Source organism: Lagopus leucura, unplaced genomic scaffold (assembly GCF_019238085.1).
Source record: "Lagopus leucura isolate 7727_CA_CO unplaced genomic scaffold, USGS_WTPT01 Super-Scaffold_100015, whole genome shotgun sequence".
In the NCBI taxonomy this organism is placed as follows: domain Eukaryota; kingdom Metazoa; phylum Chordata; class Aves; order Galliformes; family Phasianidae; genus Lagopus; species Lagopus leucura.
The window spans coordinates 715703-735916 of NW_024962269.1; the positions used below are offsets into that span (position 1 = coordinate 715703).

Sequence of the window (20214 nt, forward strand, 5' to 3'; positions counted from 1 at the left end):
ATGAATCTACCAATATAACTGCACAAAGTTGTCATGAAGAGGACTATCAATGGGTCTTAGATTCCTAATAGAGAGATGGGCACATAAACCCCTGATTCAGATTAGGTACCTGTTCCACAGCTGTCCTGTACTGGGATGAGTTGCCTCTCCTCCTGTCTATTCGGGCCCTTCAGCTTTTTTGACTGATTGACCAACCCCAACTTAACCCTCATTCTGTATTTGAAAAACACCAGCCAGAAGTAGGGAATGGGAACTGATGCTGGAAACTTCCAGCCTTTATTTGGACATCTCCTAGTTATCCTTGCAATTGAAATGAGAATTAAGTCAGTTGGAGGACCATTCTGTTGTGGTTTGGTAGTCCTTTGAATGCCCCACTTTGCCTAAGCAGGTCACTTACAAACTCATTTAAATAAGACTGTAATTCAAAATGCCTGGCTTATCGTCACAATGACTGTTTTACACTTTTCCCTGACATCTATTTTAAATTTCACCTTCCCTTATCTCAGAAGACCGAGCCACTGAATATTTGCAGTCTTGGGAAGAGTCTAAAAAAAATGCTGCACCAGAAGCTTCTAGTTTCTGGTGCAACATCTTGAGTCTGCCAAGAGTCTCAGACTGACCTAAAGGAAGCAGCCTCCTGCATTTAAAGCAGGGAGATTCATTAGCTTTCATGCAAATGCATGTACTTTTCCAAGGAATAAGGCTTTAATACAGCTGCAGTGTCCAATAATGGCAATGAATTTTGCATGCTCTGAATATTATGTCAAACTGCACTCATTCAATAAATCAAATACTGGAAGCACTCCTTTTCTATTCTTCACATTTGTTTTCCTCACCTTAAGAACACACGCATAGAAGCAACTGCTATTTGACAAATACCATGCTTAAAAATATCCTGGCTGCACCTAGTATTTCTTTAATGTTGAAATCTGTCACTTTGCAACAGATATCCTAATGATACTTTTCAATTACAGCAAAGTACATACACTGTATGATTTTCTACAACAAGCTATATGTAAATAAAGACAGAATTGAACTTTACCCCTTGTTCTTGGCAGATCTGGGTTAGTCTTTCCAGCTGTTCATCCTGAATAACCTTTGCTTTCTCATACTGCTGAATCATCATCTCCATCTCCACTTTCACTGGAAGGACATATGCTGGAAAACACAAGCACTTCAAATGAACCCAACTATGATTCTTTTTTTAATTTTTTAAATCAGAGGGAAATCCTTTACATATCTTCACAGCAACAACAACAACGACAACAAATCACCACTTTCACTTACAGCAAGTAAATTAAGTATTTCTTCTGAGGAAGGATTTCTAACACATGAAATGCTGGTCAAAAGCAGGGTCTGGACCTTGCTTGGTCAGATCTCCAACTGCCTGGTTGAGCTGAAATGCATCCTGCATTCTATTCCTAGCTTTTTCTAATACAGACATTTCCTAGCGTTTACAGCAGATTTCCTGAATTGCAAGGTAGGATTTTCTGCTTGGAGCTGCTGCCTTCCTCTCTAAACCTAAACAGCATGGCTTCCTTTGGAAAAGAACAACCTCAGAGCCCACAGCATCAAATTCCTAGACTTGGAGGTACAACATAAGCCCTTGATGGCAAGAGCAGACAAAGGAGATTTTTGACATTTTGTGAATCTCCACAAGATCCTGAACTTTTCTTGGACACTTCAGGCACAGGACTAAGACTTTTCCTCAATTCTGTATACAGAGAAATAACAGTTTGACTGGTTCTGCTCTCCACAGCCTTGACTTGCTATGGAGTTCTCATCTCTCATGGTGTTTCCTGACAGAGGTCTGGGCAAAACAGTACCAGCATATGGCTAGTTATTGTGCCATGCAGCACAGCAGTGCCATAGAGCACCTTCAGCTCAGAACCACCATGATAACAGTGACATAAGTTACACTAAAAACAGAATGGAAAGGAAAGGAGCAAGACAGATACAGCTGCACAAACACACAGATGGTGTGGCAAATATTGGAAAAGCACACTGGAAGCAATTATTTCATAGAATTAGGAATGGTGCTTGATGGTGAGAGACAGGAAGCACGTCAGGTCAGATGTATTTACTTGAAACGTGAGACACTTTCACATCCCCACACAAAAAACTAAACCAATCAATTATAAAGGCTGAAATAGAACAGAAAAAACAGCCATGAAATCGACTCCTATTCTCCTCCATGGGAGCCATAACTCTCTCCTCTTTGGTACTTCTAACATGTCAGAGGAAGGGGAACAAAAGGAATAGCAGTGGAAAGCAATAGTCTAGTGTATTTAATACCTTTTTTTTGTTTGTTTTTCCAGCCTGTCAGGTAGTTCAAGAGTCACAAACTGAATCACCACTCACCATCAATGATCCTCTTCACTCTCCATATTCGTAGTGTGATAATAAGGCTGATAGCATCCCAAGGGCTGTTGGGGCCATTAGCCACTGTTGAGGCCACCATTGGTGCCAAGGACAAGATTATAACAGCACCATCAAACACCTAGAGAAAAAAAGACTTTTCAAACCATCCTGAGGAACACACGCCCTGCCTTTTCTGTTTGAGGTCATGAAGGGCTCCCATTTTCTCAAAAAGAAATGAAATTAGGGTATGTATTTGGAAGGGATATGAGAGTGGCCAAGCCCCACAAAGACTGCATCCTTTTAAGGCAGCGTGACAGAATTCTTCAGTGCTTCACCCACATTTTATGAGGTGAGGAGAGAAACTGGTGGGAGGGCAGGAAAAGAGAAAGGTATTTGGACCTACTGGCCAGAATCTCCATGTAGAAATGATAGACTAAATGCTATTACAGCTGAAGGCCTTCATTATCATTGATATTTATCACTTATTTTTTGGCATGATTATTTGCCCCCCGCCCTCAAAATAAAGTCCCTGCCCATAGATCTTACTGCCTGAAGGAAAAGATCAAGAATGCAAGTAGAAAAAGATGGTGCAAAGTGATTTAATGGCTCTTGGCCATGTCCTGACTACATAACGTGTGGGAACGTCTGTGCATCCAGACAGAAAGATTCTCTGTTCTCACTGTTATTGGGCAGCAAAATTTTCAAGGATTTGGACAATGTGAACTGTTAAGAACTTGTATGATGCTAGTTTCATTGTGGATTAGATCAGAAAAGGCAACTGCATTCATCAAAAGTCAGATCTGAGAAAGAAAATAACTTCATGTTGCTCATTATCTCAGGGTAGCAATTACAACTGTTGGACTGGCACAGCTCTACCAATAAAATCCATAGGCACACAGCAAAAATCCCACAATCCTCTCCTCCTCCAATAATAAAATGTTTCCAAATATCACACTCCTTGAGAGGCCCACAGAAAAGGAAACTGCATTATACAGCTTTGCATTCATGTAAACAATGAGAGGAATATACATACTTATCTGAATTAAAAGGTATCTGCATCAGATCTGTAACAAAGCTACCCAAAGTTCTTAATATTCTCAAGAATGTTAAGACACATGGTCTGCCTGGAAATGAGAGCAAAGAGTAAGACTGCTTACCTCTATTTTGTTTTCAATGTAATCCCATATGCCAAGGACCACAATCCTCAAAACAGTCTAGTAAAATAAATTAGGAAAAAGATTAATATTACTATAATTTTATATAAACATTAGTCCTTTGCCTACTTAAGGGCTTGTGTTTGTCTTATCTAAGCATTGTGTAACTCTTCTAAATAATAAGGAGCTTTGGATAGTAGAATAAAGTACTGCTTTCCAATCACTATATTAACTCAGTGAAACTTCATAAACAAGTTCCAAATTCAAATGTTCAGTCTTTCCAACTTTCTCAAGTTTCTTTTAGACATGTGAGATTCAAATCACCACAAAAATAAACAAACCAAACAAATACACAAGAAACAAAAAAGCCCAAACAAACCCAAACCTTCAAAAGATCCACTCTTGGGCTCTCTCGGCTGCGTTCGAATGTAGGAAGATTCTCATTTCTTGCCATCTATGATATGTTAGTGCTTACTATTTCCCAATGAAAATAAAGAGCCACTGTCTCTCTTCGTGCCCAAAGCTGATGACATTTCATCAATTTGAAGAGCAGAGACTCTTATTCTCCCCTTGCCTGTCCTGAGTGCAGAGTCCTTGCCTTACTGTGAACTCCCAGAAAGTCATAGGATAAGAGAGAAAAAGATATTTATGATCCTCCCCAATAATCAAAACAGCTGTAAGATCAGTAACTAGAAAAGACAGATAAAGAAGGAACACAGAATGAACCAATGGTGAATTCCAATTAAAAATCCAATGGTGTTGTTCCCCTCCACCTTTTTTTTTTCTTTTTTTTTAAACTGGTCTATAGGAGACAATTAAATGAAAATAAATCTGATGATTGAAATTGAATTCACATAAAAGGAATGCGGACATGACAGGCATGAAGATTCTAACTGCAGCTCTATGACTTATGAAGAAGAATCAATTTCTTCTCCATTAAAGACCACTACCACTGACAGAGAGCTCGGCAGGCCTACGTGTGAATGGTCACTGTGCCAAGAACTGTGCTGAAGAATCTAAATGACTGTATGATGAATATATACATGTACATGAATATACATATCACCTCTTCATTAAAAATGCAAACATCTTCAAATCCCAACCAGCTCTGAATTTACCCCAAACACAGCAAACAGCAGCATTACTTAACTGTGTAACAATACTAGATTTTTCAGAGCAGCACCGTTTTGCCAAACCCCACGAGCCCAATTGCCTCCCTTGGTCCAGGATGACCATGCTGAGCTCTACCTTGGCACTCCAAACCTTAATTTGTTTTGCAGAGGAAGACACTGCTGTGAGACATACATTGCTTTCAAATCCTGTCTCATATCACAAATAATGAGAAAAGTCAGCCAACCAGCACTCACTCAGGAATGCTGTATGTGAAGCAGTGTCCAGGTCTAGCTGAGAAAGGGAGTTGCTAGCCAGAAGAGCAAACATAGCGCTCTCTTCCCTCTACAAAAAATGATGAGATTCTATGTAGACACCAAGAACTGCTAATGCTGCTGATCTCTGCTCCGAAAAGAACATTTCAATTCCAAAGTACTTTACCAACGAAGTACAGGAACAGTTTCCTTATGAATCTGCATGCACAGGATATTTTAGATAGGGAAGAAGAAACACTCAATGGCAGCTCTGTGAAACCCCTCATCACTCCAAATTTGCCATTATGGTGTGATGTGAGCACAGTAATGTGTGATGTAAGTACACATGCTGCTGTATGACCAAGATACTCCTGCAGCCTCAGTTCCCTAGCTCCTCTGTAAGGAACTCCCTCACTCCCCACTGACAAGCTGCACGAAGTACAAGTTACTCAAGAGCACACAGATCCTGCTACATCAGTTAACCTGGGGTCTACAGCAGGAAGCCATTGGGAAATGCATGAGGAAAAGCAGCGCCTTCCCAAAAGCATGAGGTGTGCTACCTTTACAACAACCCCATTGACAGCATAGAAACATCCAGGTCATTTTCTTCTGTGCTTAGACATCATTTATGAAGCACTATCAACGAGCAACCAAAGGATGGTTGAACACTGCAGATGTTTACAGTGACTGATGGTGAAAACCTTTCCTCTTCTGGATAGTTGGATAGGAGCACACAAAGATCTTTTCTCTGCAGTGATGGGGCAGAAAGGCACAAAGAAAACAGAAGCACTGCTGCACAACTCTAAATGTGATTTAACACGGAACTGCTGAGGGAACATAAATCAGGATTTTCTTTTCTGCCTTTTTAATTCCTCACTGCGGTGTTTAAAGCACTATGGTCACATTTGCAGGCCCTAAAAGTTCTAAGGGCTGGATGCTCGTGCAAACATTTCCACTTCCAGCCTGCTGGTGTGAATCAGCACAAGCCAGCAATGACGGGAAGTCTGTCTGGCAGCCTCCTGGTGCCACATCTAGAAGACAGGCTTCCTCATAACAAATGTCTCAACAACAAGCATTTCTGCTTAAAAGTAGGGCAAGCAAATTAAAGAAAGAGAGAACACAAGTGCAGAACAAACCCTGCTCCCCACCTGAGAGACATCATCTTCAGAACAAAAAGTTGAGGGCACAAAATAAGCTTTAAAAACATTTGTTTTGCATGGAAGGTCTTGAAGCTATCCACTGGCATGATCCACCAGCATGTTGTTTTTAACAAAATGAAGTTTCAAAAGCCACGTAGGGCAGCTCTGCCTTGGTGCCCTGAGGCTCCAGAAAAGCACCTTAGATGCGTGAGTCTCACAGCACTTGCACCTGGTGGTACAGATGTGGTATGCCATGGTTTCCTGGTAACTCTTTACCCCTGGCAGCTCCAACCTCTTTTGCTTTTTCTGCCCTCTCTGCACAAACCACACAATCAGTGATGCTGCTGTAACTCTTACCTAGAGGAATCTGAACCAAGCAAATCGGGACTTCTCTAGGCATGTTTTCCTGTTCAGCATAATAAATACTTTGACTGAAAGTGCTGGTGTTACTTACAAATAATATTTCAGTACATTTTTCAAAACAGCCACAAGCGTCCTCCAAATAAATGCATACTGCACTTGACTGTGTACATTCTCTATACTGAACTTAAAAATAAGAACCTGTAGCAGAACCTGAAAAAAATCAGAGACAAATAAAATTCGAGCAAAGTTTTTACACACCATGCATGGATCAAAGAAATTAGAAGAGTACAGCAGCTAAAACATTCAGATGAAACAGAAGTTAGTTGTGACTCTTCCTTATGTAGAGCTAACACAAGAAAATACAAAAAAAATAAGGAAAAAAAAAAAGAAACACCACTGTTCTCTATAGATGCATGGGCGTTTTCTAGTACTGCAGCAAATGCATACACACAGTTCTGCATTCCAGGTTGCATAGGTTTGAATGCAAACATTAGATATCACTGAGTATTTACTTTTCTGTTAAAGTCACTGCCAGGTTTGTTTTCTTTTTTTTTTTTTTAAGCTGAAAAAAATGCTTTGACATTTCTTGACCAGATAGCTTTTAACTAGAAAGTCCTTATATGTAGATATGTACATGTGTGTATATTGATAAAACAGACATAGATGTATCAGAAATACTTCCTGCTTTCTGAGGAAAGCTAAATTATTACATAGAAGTCTGCCCAGTGTACTAATAAAAATAAAAGACTAGACACTTCTGTGAACTTATTTTAGATGGAGTAAGGACAGATTAAAGAAAAATAAACCCTATTTTTCAAAAAGAAAGGCACTTTTGAAGTTGACATTGTTCACTGCTGACGCAGTTGCTTGCACGACACTGACTGTCTGCAGCGTAGCTTGTGAAGAACTGTGATGCTGCAGGTTCTCTCCCCAATTTGGCAGGGACACCTGGCCAAGTCCTTTGCTGAGCCAGCTGTGTGCATTCCCTCAGTCTGCGTGAGCTGGCCACATTTGTTAGCTGACTGCACAGCACATTCAGTAACTCTAAGTACTTCACTGCTTGCACTGGTAACGCATCATTTACTACCCAGTGATTTGTTGTGCCATTATCATCCACAGCATAAAGAAATCCAAAGGAGGCAGCACAGAGGTGATGCTGGCCCACCACGCTTAGCTACCAGCAAAGCAGGGAAGCTTTGCATTTCAAAATGAGGCAGGGATTGCACAAGAGCTGAACAGTGGAGGGAGGAGGGCGAAAAGGGTCTTTTGCAGAGTGTTTCCCCCTTCCACTGCCACAAAACTTTGGCAGAAACTCTAAGATCAAGCTTCTGCCTCCAGGATGTATCTTAGAACATCAAATATTAATTGACCTATTTCCCAGAAAGAATAATTTGTACCCACTCTTTATAATCTCTGGCTTGGGCCACGTTGCAGAGGCCTGAGCTCATTCACTACTTAAAAGTGAACTTAGTGCCACTTCTTGGTGTGCCTGTCCTGAGATACTGCATTACTTGTTCTGGTGTGTGCTCCACCCCAGCTTGCAGAGCATGAAGAAACACCCTGGCATCTTTAAATGGCACACCCTCCTGCTTCCAGGGCATAGGCATCCTCCTCACAGGGTTTTTCTTCAACCAAAGCTCTGAAATGAAGAGGATAATTACTGACCTCACCTCACAGAGCACCAAACACTCCTGACTTACTGTGCTCTGTAACACTGTGGATCTATCAGCACAAGCAGTCACACAGAAATAAATAACTGCAAAAGCTTGGCAACACTTAGAAAACATGAATGCAGTGCATTTTTCTCACTGCCTACCACTAATACTCTATCAGGCTATCACTGAGTGCTCAAATGCATCTTTGCACGAGTACTGCACTGCAGGTCACTTGTTGTTCTGCAATACTCAATCTTAGAATGTGGAGAAAAACAATTAATTTTATAATGAAAATTCTGGAATGATTTGAAGGGGCTTTACAGGAATAGAAATGGTTTACTACAGATGCAGCACATTGCCATAAGGTAAATGCAGACTGAACAGAAAATTGGTCATAAGCAACCTTGCTTCAGAAGTTCCCTCTTGGCTTGATCACACTAGCATTAATTCTTCTCTTCATAATGCACAGTGTAGAAGGTGTTGGCCTGTTGCTATCAAGAGATGAAAGCATAGATGAAGCACTGATAGAGCACACCATGTAAGTAATATGTTCTTGGAAATGAAATGGGCAGGCTCACATTTCAGGAGTGTCTCAAGCTAAATCACTTAGGCCTCTACAAAACTATTTTTCATGAAGAAGATAAGTGGCTAGAAAAGAAATGTCACAATACACTAAACAACTTTTTTTTTTTTTAAACATAGCAGCTTAAGTTTACCTTTATAATTGTAATAATATCTACACATCTGTATCTTTGTAACTAGATCTCCCCTTGTCAATCACTCTAAACCAAAGCCAAACTATGAACAGTCAGCAATGCAGGGCATTCGTGCACCATGAAAAAGAGTCACGTGCATGTGGAACGAAAGTAAATATTCAGAAAATAAATCCCAGCTTGCGGAAGAATCTCAGAATTGATATTAGATTGTCTTTCTGCTTGGTTGTTCGAAGCGCAACCAAAAAATGTAACAAAAGGAACAGCCGATTTCTGTAATGAAAAATTCTTCAGGAACTGTAATGAATAATCTGTATGGGAAAGACATGATTTGCTTAGATCTGTCATTTGGGATGCGTTTCCTCCTGGAAGTTTTCTGTAGAACATTACTAGGAACGTCATCCTCGGGAGGTTTTATTATTTCCAAGAATTGCTAGATGTAAAACATCACAGTGAGTACTAAGAACTCTGAACATACAAGATGACATTTTTTTTCTTCCTACAGTGAAAATGCATTTATGAGCCAGGGCTAATTAAACAAACCCTTTATCAACCAGTACCCCAGATGTACTCTACCCAATTCAAGAACTTGTTTCTTAGACATAGGAAAAAAGTTGCAGTGCAGTGACTGCCTAACTTCAAGCACATGAGAAAACCTGGTTTCTCCGTGGGAAACACTCAAGTGCTGAAAGCTAGCAGAATGCCTGAGTGCTTGGCTGACTGAAGCAACACAGAGCAATGCAAACAACCAACATGAAAGAACCTGATTCTTGCACGCAAGTGGTCTCAGCAGTCTTAGTAGAAAAACAGAACTGAACAACAGCTACAGAATCAGATACTTCTGGCAATGCAATAAGGCTATTAAATACAGACTCCAATCCACTTACCAAAATACTCTGACTTTCCCCATCTTTCTTTTCTCAACTATTAAGGCTGAATATGCACTCTTGTTAGGGTGCAACCCCGGCCTGGCTTTGCTGTTGGCACTGGGGTTCCCCCTTCAAAGTCTTCTCTTCTGTCTTAACATCTGGGTAACATTCAGTGCACAGACAAATTATAGTGATGTATGTAAACAGAAACAAACATACACAATCATCACCACTAGTAAATCCTATTCAAAATGCTTGGGAAAAAGCAAGAAGAGTTGACATGCACTTCATTTGAATTTATGTTGGAAAAGTCACAGACAGTGACAGAAAATGTAAAATTGTCAGAAAGCAATAAATTCCTTTAAGACTCATGGAGATAACACAAGTGTATAGAGAGCTGGAGAATGCTCCAAGCCCAGCTACTTAATTTTGCTGGCAAATGTTCTTCTGGCAGCTGCTAGTTGGTGGCACATCTGCCCCCTTCACTTCAGCCAAGCAGAAAGCCAGTGCCTGTTTAACTCCACCATGATGAGACTGTAAGTACTTTTAACCAAGTCATGCTTTTCCAGAACATTCAGGTTTTCTGCTGGAAGTTTCTTATTCTTCAACAAGCGGACATACAAGTAGTGTTTGCCAGCATTCCCTTGGTGGCAGGGATGAACGCTGAGATGACCAGGAAAAGCCATCTTATAAATGCATGGCTGAGAGGCTGGTGCAAGCGTAAAAATTTTGGATTCTTTGATCATGGGGTGGTCTACTCGGCATCTGGCCTGAGGTCTGCTGATGGGAATTGCTTGTCTCCAAAAGGGAGACGGATACTTGCCCAGGAGCTGGCGGGACTTGTAGAGAGGGCTTTAAACTAGATAGGAAGGGGGAGGGGGATAAAGCCAGGCCTGCTAGAGAGCAGCCTGGGGAAGTGGTAGTGGGATTAGGTGAGAGGCGAGGGGCTCAGCTGAGGTGAGTCTACACTAATGCACGCAGCATGGGCAACAAACAAGAAGAGTTGGAAGCCATTGTGCAGCAGGCAAACTATGACCTAGTTGCCATAACGGAAACGTGGTGGGATTGCTCCCACGATTGGAGTGCGGCAATGGATGGCTATAAACTCTTCAGGAAAGATAGGCAAGGAAGGCGGGGTGGCGGTGTAGCTCTCTACGTTAGGGAATGCTTTTACGCTACTGAGATTATGACTGGGGACGATAACGTTGAATCCCTATGGGTAAAGATCAGAGGAAGGGCTGACAAGACAGGCACCCTGGTGGGCGTCTGTTATAGACCCCCAAATCAAGATGAAGAAACAGACGAGGTATTCTATAAGCAGCTGGCACAGTCGCCTGCCCTTGTCCTCATGGGGGACTTTAACTTCCCTGACATATGCTGGGAGTACAGCACAGCACAGAGGAAGCAGTCTAGGAGGTTTCTGGAATGCGTAGAGGACAACTTCCTGATACAGCTGGTCAGAGAGCCCACGAGAGGAACTGCCCCACTAGACCTGCTGTTCACAAACAGGGAAGGTTTGGTGGGAGATGTGGAGGTTGGAGGCTGTCTTGGACAGAGTGATCATGAAATGATAGACTTCGTGATTCACAGTGGAGCCTGGAGGGAGAATAGTAATACTGCTACCTTGGACTTCAGGAGGGCAGACTTTGAATTGTTCAGGGGACTAATAGGGGGAGTCCCCTGGCATTCAGTCTTAGCGAGCAAAGGGGTCCAAGAGAGCTGGTTGCTCTTCAAGAAGGAAGTCTTAAGGGCGCAGGAGCAGGCAGTCCCCCTGAGCTGCAAAATGAGCCGGCGGGGAAGAAGACCGGCGTGGATGAATAGGGAGCTATTCCTGAGGCTCCGGGAGAAAAAGAGAATCTACCGCCTGTGGAAAGAGGGACAGGCCACTCAAAATGAATACAGGAAAGTTGTTAGGATGTGTAGAGGTGAAATCAGAAAGGCAAAAGCCCAGCTTGAATTTAACCTAGCTGCTGGTGTGAAAAGGAATAAGAAACTCTTTTATAAATACATTAACAGTAAGAGGAGGACAAAGGAGAATATCCACTCTTTGCTGGATGAGGCTGGGAATGTGACCACTGAGGATAAGGAAAAGGCGGAGGTTCTGAATGCCTTCTTTACGTCTGTATTTAAAAGTCAGACCAGTTATCCTCAGGATACCCCTCTCTCTGACCTGGTAATCTCGGCCGGGGAGCACACTAACCCCCCTGTGATTCTGAAAGAAACAGTCAGAGACCTACTGCTCCAGCTGGACTGTCACAAGTCGATGGGGCCAGATGAGATCCACCCGAGAGTGCTGAGGGAACTGGCGGAGGTGATAGCCGAGCCGCTTTCCATCATCTGTCAGCGCTCCTTGTTGACTGGTGAGGTCCCAGAAGACTGGAGGCTTGCCAATGTGACTCCCATTTATAAGAAAGGTCGTAAGGAGGATCCGGGGAACTACAGGCCTGTCAGCCTGACCTCGGTGCCAGGGAAGGTTATGGAGCAGATCGTCTTGAGGGAGATCATGCGGCATGTGCAGGGTGACCGGGGGATCAGGCCTAGCCAGCATGGGTTCATGAAGGGCAGGTCCTGTTTGACCAACCTGATCTCCTTCTATGATCTAGTGACCCATCTGGTGGATGAAGGAAAGGCTGTTGATGTGGTCTACCTAGACTTCAGCAAAGCCTTTGACACTGTCTCCCACAGCATTCTCCTGCAGAAGCTGGCAGCCAGAGGCTTGGATGGGTACACTCTTGGCTGGGTAAGGAGCTGGCTGGAGGGCCGGGCACAGAGAGTGGTGGTGAATGGAGTTAAATCCAGCTGGCGACCGGTCGTGAGTGGTGTTCCGCAGGGGTCGGTGCTGGGGCCTGTCCTCTTCAATATCTTTATTGATGATCTCGATGAGGGCATCGAGTGCACCCTCAGTAAATTCGCAGATGACACCAAATTGGCTGGAAGTGTGGATCTGCCTGGGGGTAGCGAGGCCCTACAGAGGGATCTGGACAGGCTGGAGAGCTGGGCTGGAGCCAATGGGATGAGTTTCAACAAGGCCAAATGCCGGGTCCTGCACTTCGGCCACAACAACCCCAGGCGACGCTACAGGCTTGGGGCGGTGTGGCTGCAGGACTGCGTAGAGGAAATGGACCTGGGGGTATTGATTGATGCTCGGCTGAACATGAGCCGACAGTGTGCCCAGGTGGCCAAGAAGGCCAATGGCATCCTGGCTTGCATCAGAAACAGTGTTGCAAGCAGGAGCAGAGAGGTGATTGTTCCCCTATATTCAGCACTCGTGAGGCCGCACCTGGAGTACTGTGTCCAGTTTTGGGCCCCTCACTGCAAGAAAGATATTGAGGCCCTGGAACGTGTTCAAAGAAGGGCAACAAAGCTGGTGAGGGGTCTGGAACACAGGCCATATGAGGAGAGGCTGAAGGAGCTGGGAATGTTCAGCCTGGAGAAGAGGAGGCTCAGGGGAGACCTTATTGCTCTCTATAACTTCCTGAAGGGAGGTTGTAGTGAGCTGGGGGTCGGCCTCTTCTCTCGTGTCATTAGTGATAGGACCAGGGGGAATGGTTTCAAGCTACGGCAAAGGAGATTCAGGCTGGACATGAGGAAGTATTACTTTTCAGAAAGGGTGGTCAGGCACTGGAATGGACTGCCCAGGGAGGTGGTGGAGTCATCGACCCTGGGGGTGTTCAAGGAAAGACTGGATGTTGTGTTGAGGGACATGGTTTAGTAGGAGCTATTGGGAATAGGTGAACGGTTGGACTGGGTGATCTTTTAGGTCTTTTCCAACCTTAGTGATTCTATGAACAAGTTGTTGTTGTTTTTGAGAAGTTTCTATTACTTGTTCATTACATCTAATTTGAAGTCTCTCTGACGAATGACATATCTACCTTTATAATCAATGGGAACCAAACCACATAAAAAAGTAATTAACACCCAACACTGGGACATGATACTTGCAAAGGAGAAAACCTGTTTTTGTACACCAGAAACTCTCAGTCCTTGGTTTGGGGAAAGAAGCACCATCTGAAGGACTAAGCACCAGTTGCCTGTTATATTGAAGCAAATCAATTAAGCCTGCTCAAATCTGGAAACCCACTCCTTGGCATCAACACTCACAGAATGCACTCATTATAACTCACAATCTTCTCAAGAAATAACAAAGCCAGCTGACTCATGGTATCGGGAATTGAGGAGGAAAAAAACCTCTGAAGGAGCATAAAACAAAGGTGGATGAAAAATATATTTGTACGAGATGCAGTTTTTGCAACATTTCATGATCTCTTGAAATTCAAATCTTTTGATTTGGGTGAGAAAAAAAAATAGACTTTCTGTTTTTCTGCTGAAGAAACACATTTCAACACAAACAAATGTGCTGTCATTCATTAAATGAGCCTTGCACAAGACCAACTCCAGCAAACCCAATGGCAAAGTTACACCTTCATTCTCTTTCAGATCTGAGGTCTTCAAGGATATCCAGATACTTAGTGGAGTCCACCTCTGTTGCTTTAACCAAGCCAAGGATTCTGAGCAGCTACAAATGCATTTGATGAAACAATATTCAAAAATCCTACCCTCCTTTGTGCTCATTACATGGCTGCTTTGTGACCACATTTTCCCCTGGTGTAAATCCAACCCACAATCAAGTAGGCAAAGGAAGATGCAAGAAATATCCAAAACAAATTCAAAATGAGAATGGTGAGTCAGGAAATCAGCTCTGGCTGTGTGAAGTATTTCTGTTACTGTTTTACTGCAAACAATTTCCAAACCAGTCCATCCATTTGTGCAGGTGCTGTTTCAGTAGGACTAAAACTTTATTTCTGCCTTGACATGGGTGAGAACTGGCCTGGTGGATGTGCCTGTGCTGCCAGGAGCAACCTACCAAAAATTGCCTGCATGTGAATTGAACTACAGACGCAATACTGGGAGATACAGGAACAAGACACTGCATCAAGCTTTGGAGAAAGTGGTAAAAAAGAATTAAAACAGAACTTTAGACTACATCCAGCAGAAGAAAATCAAGGAATACAGGAAAACTTGCTGTGAGACAAACTCAAGACAGCAACAGAGATGAGGTGAGTATGTTAGTGCAGTCATCAGGTACCTCCAGGGTGCTGATTCCCATAGAGAAAACAAAGATTCTCAAGGAAATAGGAAAATATTTCTTTACAGGGAATGGACTTTATCTAGCAAACCTGAGTCTCTGGGAATTAGGATATTCAATGCACAAAGAAAGGATTCTGTAAAACTTCTCAATGGTTTACAGGTTCTTTTTCAGGCAGGTTACATGTAATCTACAATCCACAGTACCATCAAATGATGGGAAATGCACAAAGGAATTATATGCATTTGTGTAGCTCCAGCACCAGAGGAGACTGGAGATACAAAGCCATCCTGAGACCTCTGCCTGGAATCAGGGAATCCCTTCTGAAAGTGTCCTACAGCAGTTTGGACACACTAGCTAGAAAACCCCCACAATGAGCAGAAATAGGAAGCAGAAATACAAAATGATACATGTAAATAAATTTCATTAAATAGAACCACAGAAACAAACAGTGGCATAATATGGTAAGTATGAATCCATCACAAGTAATCTACCAATCTTTTACAGACACCACAACTCCCAATTTTTATTTTTTTAATATCTTTGTAATCTTCACCAAAACATACCACAGAGTGAAGAACTTCACTTCTTTTTGGATAAAAATGTTTTCTCCTACAGAACCAGGTGTATTTTTAAATGCATAAGTTCAGGTTCTCTTTCAACATACTAGTTGGCATCAAGTGACAAAAAAAAAAAACCAAAAACTTTTTTGGTGACAACAAATACATCATAGTATACATGGAAAAGCAGCCCTAATAACTTGGGAATTTTCAGGTGTAGTCTAAATGTCTCCATATCAATGACTTCTCTTTAGAATAAAGTTGGAAACTATAATAGATTATCCCAATTTGGTCGTTTGTTGTAGCATGACTAAAGCATTCTCCCGTTTCCAAAAATATATTCATTAAAATATTTGTAAAGAAATTCACCATTTGTTTCATTCTCTTACTTTTACGTGCAGCAACCCAGAACGTCTAAACTACCCATATAAACTATGAGAGATCATTCCACTCTTAAAACAGATCTTTTTATAAGACAAGATCTGTAATCTTGAATTAATTCCTTACTCCCAGTGACACCAGTAAGATTCCTGTGAGACAAAAATGCATGAAATAGGCCTCTTCCATGTCTGTGGTGATCCAGAGATTATCTCTTTTTGTAGCTGTTCAACTGTAACTTGTCTTTCTTGCCTATTCTAGGCAACTGACAAACAGCACTAATACAACCAAGATCTTTTAGTTTGCTAAGAGCAGCAACTGTTAGACTTTTTTTCCCTCTATCCTTAAGTGCACTCTCTTAGTTTTATTCACAATCCAAAAACCAGTGTTAAATTCTTGTTAATTCAAGTGACATCATACAAATACCTTGCATTTCTGTGCGTGGTGAAAGTTTTTGATCATACATACCTCTGAAAAGAAAACAGACAGGATGACTAGGCTGATCCAGTGAATTACTCCTGCAAACTGTGAAGCACTTGAAACTGCAATTAACACAATACAATGAAGCATCATTTTAGTAGCAGAATGCAACTTAAGTTTAACATCATTAGTACTGCTACAACTTACATGTGGATTAAGCTTTCTTCTCTAAATTTTATAATGGAAAAACCAGAAAAGAAGCAGGATGTAATGGGACATTTAACTCCAGACCTGTCAGCTGTTCACTCGAATCCAGATCAGCATGTTAGCAGCTGCAGCAGCTTTGCAATGGACCATTCACACATCAGACTGCTGGTAAGCAGTGACATACGTGTTTTAGGTCTGTTACTGCTGCACACTCTCACTCCATGCATTGTGTTAGTATAAGATGTGTGACTAGATCCTGCCTACCTGCAAGTTTAGTTAGAATGTTGTAAGGAAACAATGCTCCACTATTCCCACATTACTCCTTGTATTCATTCTTTGATAATTAAGCTCAGAAGACCTGTAACTGTCTGGAACTGGTCATTAAAAACCAGAGCTTTAAAGCCTGCTTCTAATCATATAACTAAGGCTCTCTTTACAGCAGAGACTGTTTTTATGGAGTTAAATCAGTGTCTTGAAACATGGAGAATTTCTCAAGGAAGTTTACTGAAATTCTCTGTTCAAAGTGCCCTTCATTGCTGAAAGCCCAAAGAGTCCAGTACCTGAACTACCAACAACTCCTACTCTGGAGGTCACATACTCTGAATTAAAACAACAAAGAAAAAAAACCTTCTTTCTTTACTTTAGGGCATTAGTGAATCTACCTTTCCTACAGCAGATGGATTACAATACTCTGTGCAGCCCTGCTCAGAGAGTCATGTAGCAAAGCTAAAGGTAATCAATGATTCTGTGTGCATAAAAATGCAAGATTATGGCAGAATTCCCAAGAACACATACGGCATGCACTAAACCAGGCATCTTATTTTAAAGTTAAAACCGATTAAAATGGAAAGAAGAAGAAAGGAATGTAGAAAGAAATGAAGATACCAAGAAAAACATTGATGGGCTGCTGCTGGAACTTACACAGCTGAAGCTCATGGGGACTTGATGTGAGAGGGTTTTCTGCAGTGCAGCAGAGGAACTACTTAATGATGAAACAACAGGAAAATGTAGTATATATACCTATCCCAAGGCACTGTCTTTATAGGGTGGCATAAAGAACAAGAAATAGAAAACATCTGTAAGCTATTTTTCAGAGTTGCCGATTGACATATAAGGCTCCAGCTGCCCCTTAGTGGACAAAAAATATATAGCAGTAAGAATGTTGAAAGAAAATCAATTTGTGATGGAGGAGAGTGCTGGATCCACTGCCAGACAGCATGCAATCAAATTGCCAGTAAAACAGTAAATCTGTAAAAGTCTTCCAGGTCAGAAGCTTCTGTTAAAGAGCTGAATCACTAACCCATACTCTGGCTTTGTACATTTGCTTCTTCCAAAAGATTCCCCTTTGTGAAAGGTCTACAAAATGAGAAGGCTCTTCTCCAAGAGGTGCTCATCCCCCATTCTGTGGCAGCTTGGATACATCCCTGGGATTTGGTTTGAGGCAAAGCATCTAAAAGCTCCTCAGTTGCTACCTTTATCAAAACAGCACCCCACAATTATTCTACCTGTTATCCTTTAAACAAACAAACAACAACAACAGAAAAAAAAACAGCTAGAAGCCAAATAGTTTTGCTTTCACATTTTGCTTGTCTGAAGCTATGAGGACAACATGAATACAAACCCTGCTTTTTAGTCATGAAGACTACCATTCAGTATAAAAGTTAAGTACAGCCAGTTTCAGTCTAACTCCTCCTTTCATTTATACTCAAAATGCATATCTGGAGGACAGGAACAAAGAATGCATTCTGACAAATGGTGAGTGGCCATTACAGAAGCTTGTACTACCAGCTCTTGTTTCTGATTGCTGCTGTTGATGATGGTTGCCTGGTAGATATAAGTTTCTGCCAGGTATAGACAGCAGCTGCTCCCCGCGTGGTTTGGGCAAGCCTTCAACCCATTCATGCAGAGACATCACTGCGTCTCAGTACTCATTTTCCTTGGACAGCTTCACACACAGTCAGACAGCACCTGATCCAGCAATCAGGTAGCATTATGTGCAGCCTTTCAGGTCCACAGTCTTCAGGAAGACCTGATGCCTTCTACAGAAATACCTGCTGCAGTTGACTGCAGAAGGAGGACTAAGATGACTGCCTGACTTGCTCTCCTCCAAAACTACTGAAGACAGTGAAGGGACAGCATGGTGTGTTTTTCTGAGTACAGGAGTATGGGTTGAAACTTGCCAACTTCAAAATACTTGCATCACAAAGTCTATGATAAGACATTATTTTGTTAATGCATGTCCTACACATTTGCAGGCCTGGTCTCCATCACTGATACTTTGTGTGTGGGAAAAGTGCTACCAAGGACTGCAATAAAAATATGAGAAAGGTACTTTCAAAATCACACAGCCGGAAAAATGGACTTTTCATGCAATAGTTTTTCACAAAAAACTCAAAGCACATTAAAATCTCATTTAAAAGAGAAAAAAGACTTCCTAAGCAGTTATCAACTATAACGTTTAGCATTTGTTATTACAAACAAAACTGCCAGAATGCATCCTAATGCACTGCTCAATTTCATATAGAACAAGAAATCATCATAAGTTCAAATTACACATATTTTTAAAAAGCATGATTATGCCTTGAATGCTGTTTACCACTTCAAGGTAAGCAATGTGCATTCCTTGTACAACACAACTGCAATACCAAGCATCATCAAGATAACCTTCATCTGATTTTAACCAAAATACAAAAAGTTCAGCTTAACAAAGGCAAGAAGTGTGATGGGTTGTAATGCAAAATAGCAACACAGAGCTACGTTCTCTCAGGTGCTGAGAGAATCCACACAGACAGGGCAGGGATAGCAGCCTAACAGTAAAATCACCTGACCTGACCAAGCACCTGTAGGTCACATACAAGGTGCAAGCTGTGGAGTTTTTAAGGGTATGACATGCACCACATACAAAGAGAAGTGGGCCCTGAAAAGTAGTCACCTTTTTGGAAAAATGAATGGTAAGAAAGCAGGTGCTTCCAGAAGAAAGTCTCCAGAACTGTATTAGAAGTCTAAAACAAATCAACAGAAACAGCTTTTAAACTCTTGGGCTCCACACAAAGAGACAAATGAATATATAAACATAAAGATACATCTTAGTATTTACTGAGTACCTCATTCCATTTTTTAAGGACTTATATCCATAATTAGCATTCTGGACTCATCTGAAAGCTACAGGTTTGTCCAAATTATGGGCTTCCCCATACAAAATGGTAAGTTCCAAGAGACTGCTGAAAATAACAAGTGTAATGAAATGGTCATGCTGGTAACTGTGTGTGCAGTATGGACAGACAGGGCTGTGAACAGAGGTGGGGGCAAGTTTGGGCAAAGTTGTGGAAAGACACCTCAGTCACTGATCCTTCTTGAGGGGTTTATAAAATGGTTGCAATTACCAATCAAGTCCCCTAAAGTAATCTTATTACAATACTTAAGTCTTACACTGAAAGCTAACTTCACTAATATCAACAGAAAAATCATGAAAATAGCAGAATGAGAGAATAAAAACTATGCTTGCCTAATTTGAAGTTGCCACAGAGGACACCAGACTGTGACCCTTTCATGCTGTGCATTCGTGCATTCATGGAATTGTCTGAACCTCGTTATTGACATTTCAATATATTTGCAGGGAGGTGCTAAAGGCTAGTCTACAACAATTAGAGGGAAAAACGTAGCTGGCATTTGTGTTCACAACAGGTTTGTATTGCAAAAGCAAAGAAAAAAAAGAATGGAAGAAAACAGTAGTAGGGGAAAAAAAAAAATCAACATGAAAAATCGCACTGTGGAACCTGTGTAGAGTGAATTCAGATAAAACAAAACTCCACTTAGGCAGTTATGGGGATCACTGTATATTAGAGTAGAATAATAATCTGTAACATTTCAGCACGCCACAAGATAGGAAACCATAATTTCAATTCATACCTGCCTCAGAAGTAGTAAATAAGTAAGGAAATGCCA

General features: G+C 41.6%; 1 protein-coding gene across 4 annotated transcripts in view; it reads right to left on the minus strand.

Moving 5' to 3' along the window:
• TMEM266 (transmembrane protein 266) overlaps positions 1–20214 on the minus strand; it is a 94882-nt gene that overhangs the window by 26007 nt on the left and 48661 nt on the right. For all 4 annotated transcript variants that reach the window (XM_042875651.1, XM_042875652.1, XM_042875653.1 and 1 more), the window contains 4 exons: positions 16111–16184; positions 3519–3575; positions 2362–2500; positions 1043–1158 (listed from right to left, as the gene is read on the minus strand). In XM_042875651.1, the coding sequence (XP_042731585.1) occupies positions 1043–1158; positions 2362–2500; positions 3519–3575; positions 16111–16184 (386 nt within the window). The remainder of the gene's footprint in view (positions 1–1042; positions 1159–2361; positions 2501–3518; positions 3576–16110; positions 16185–20214) is intronic.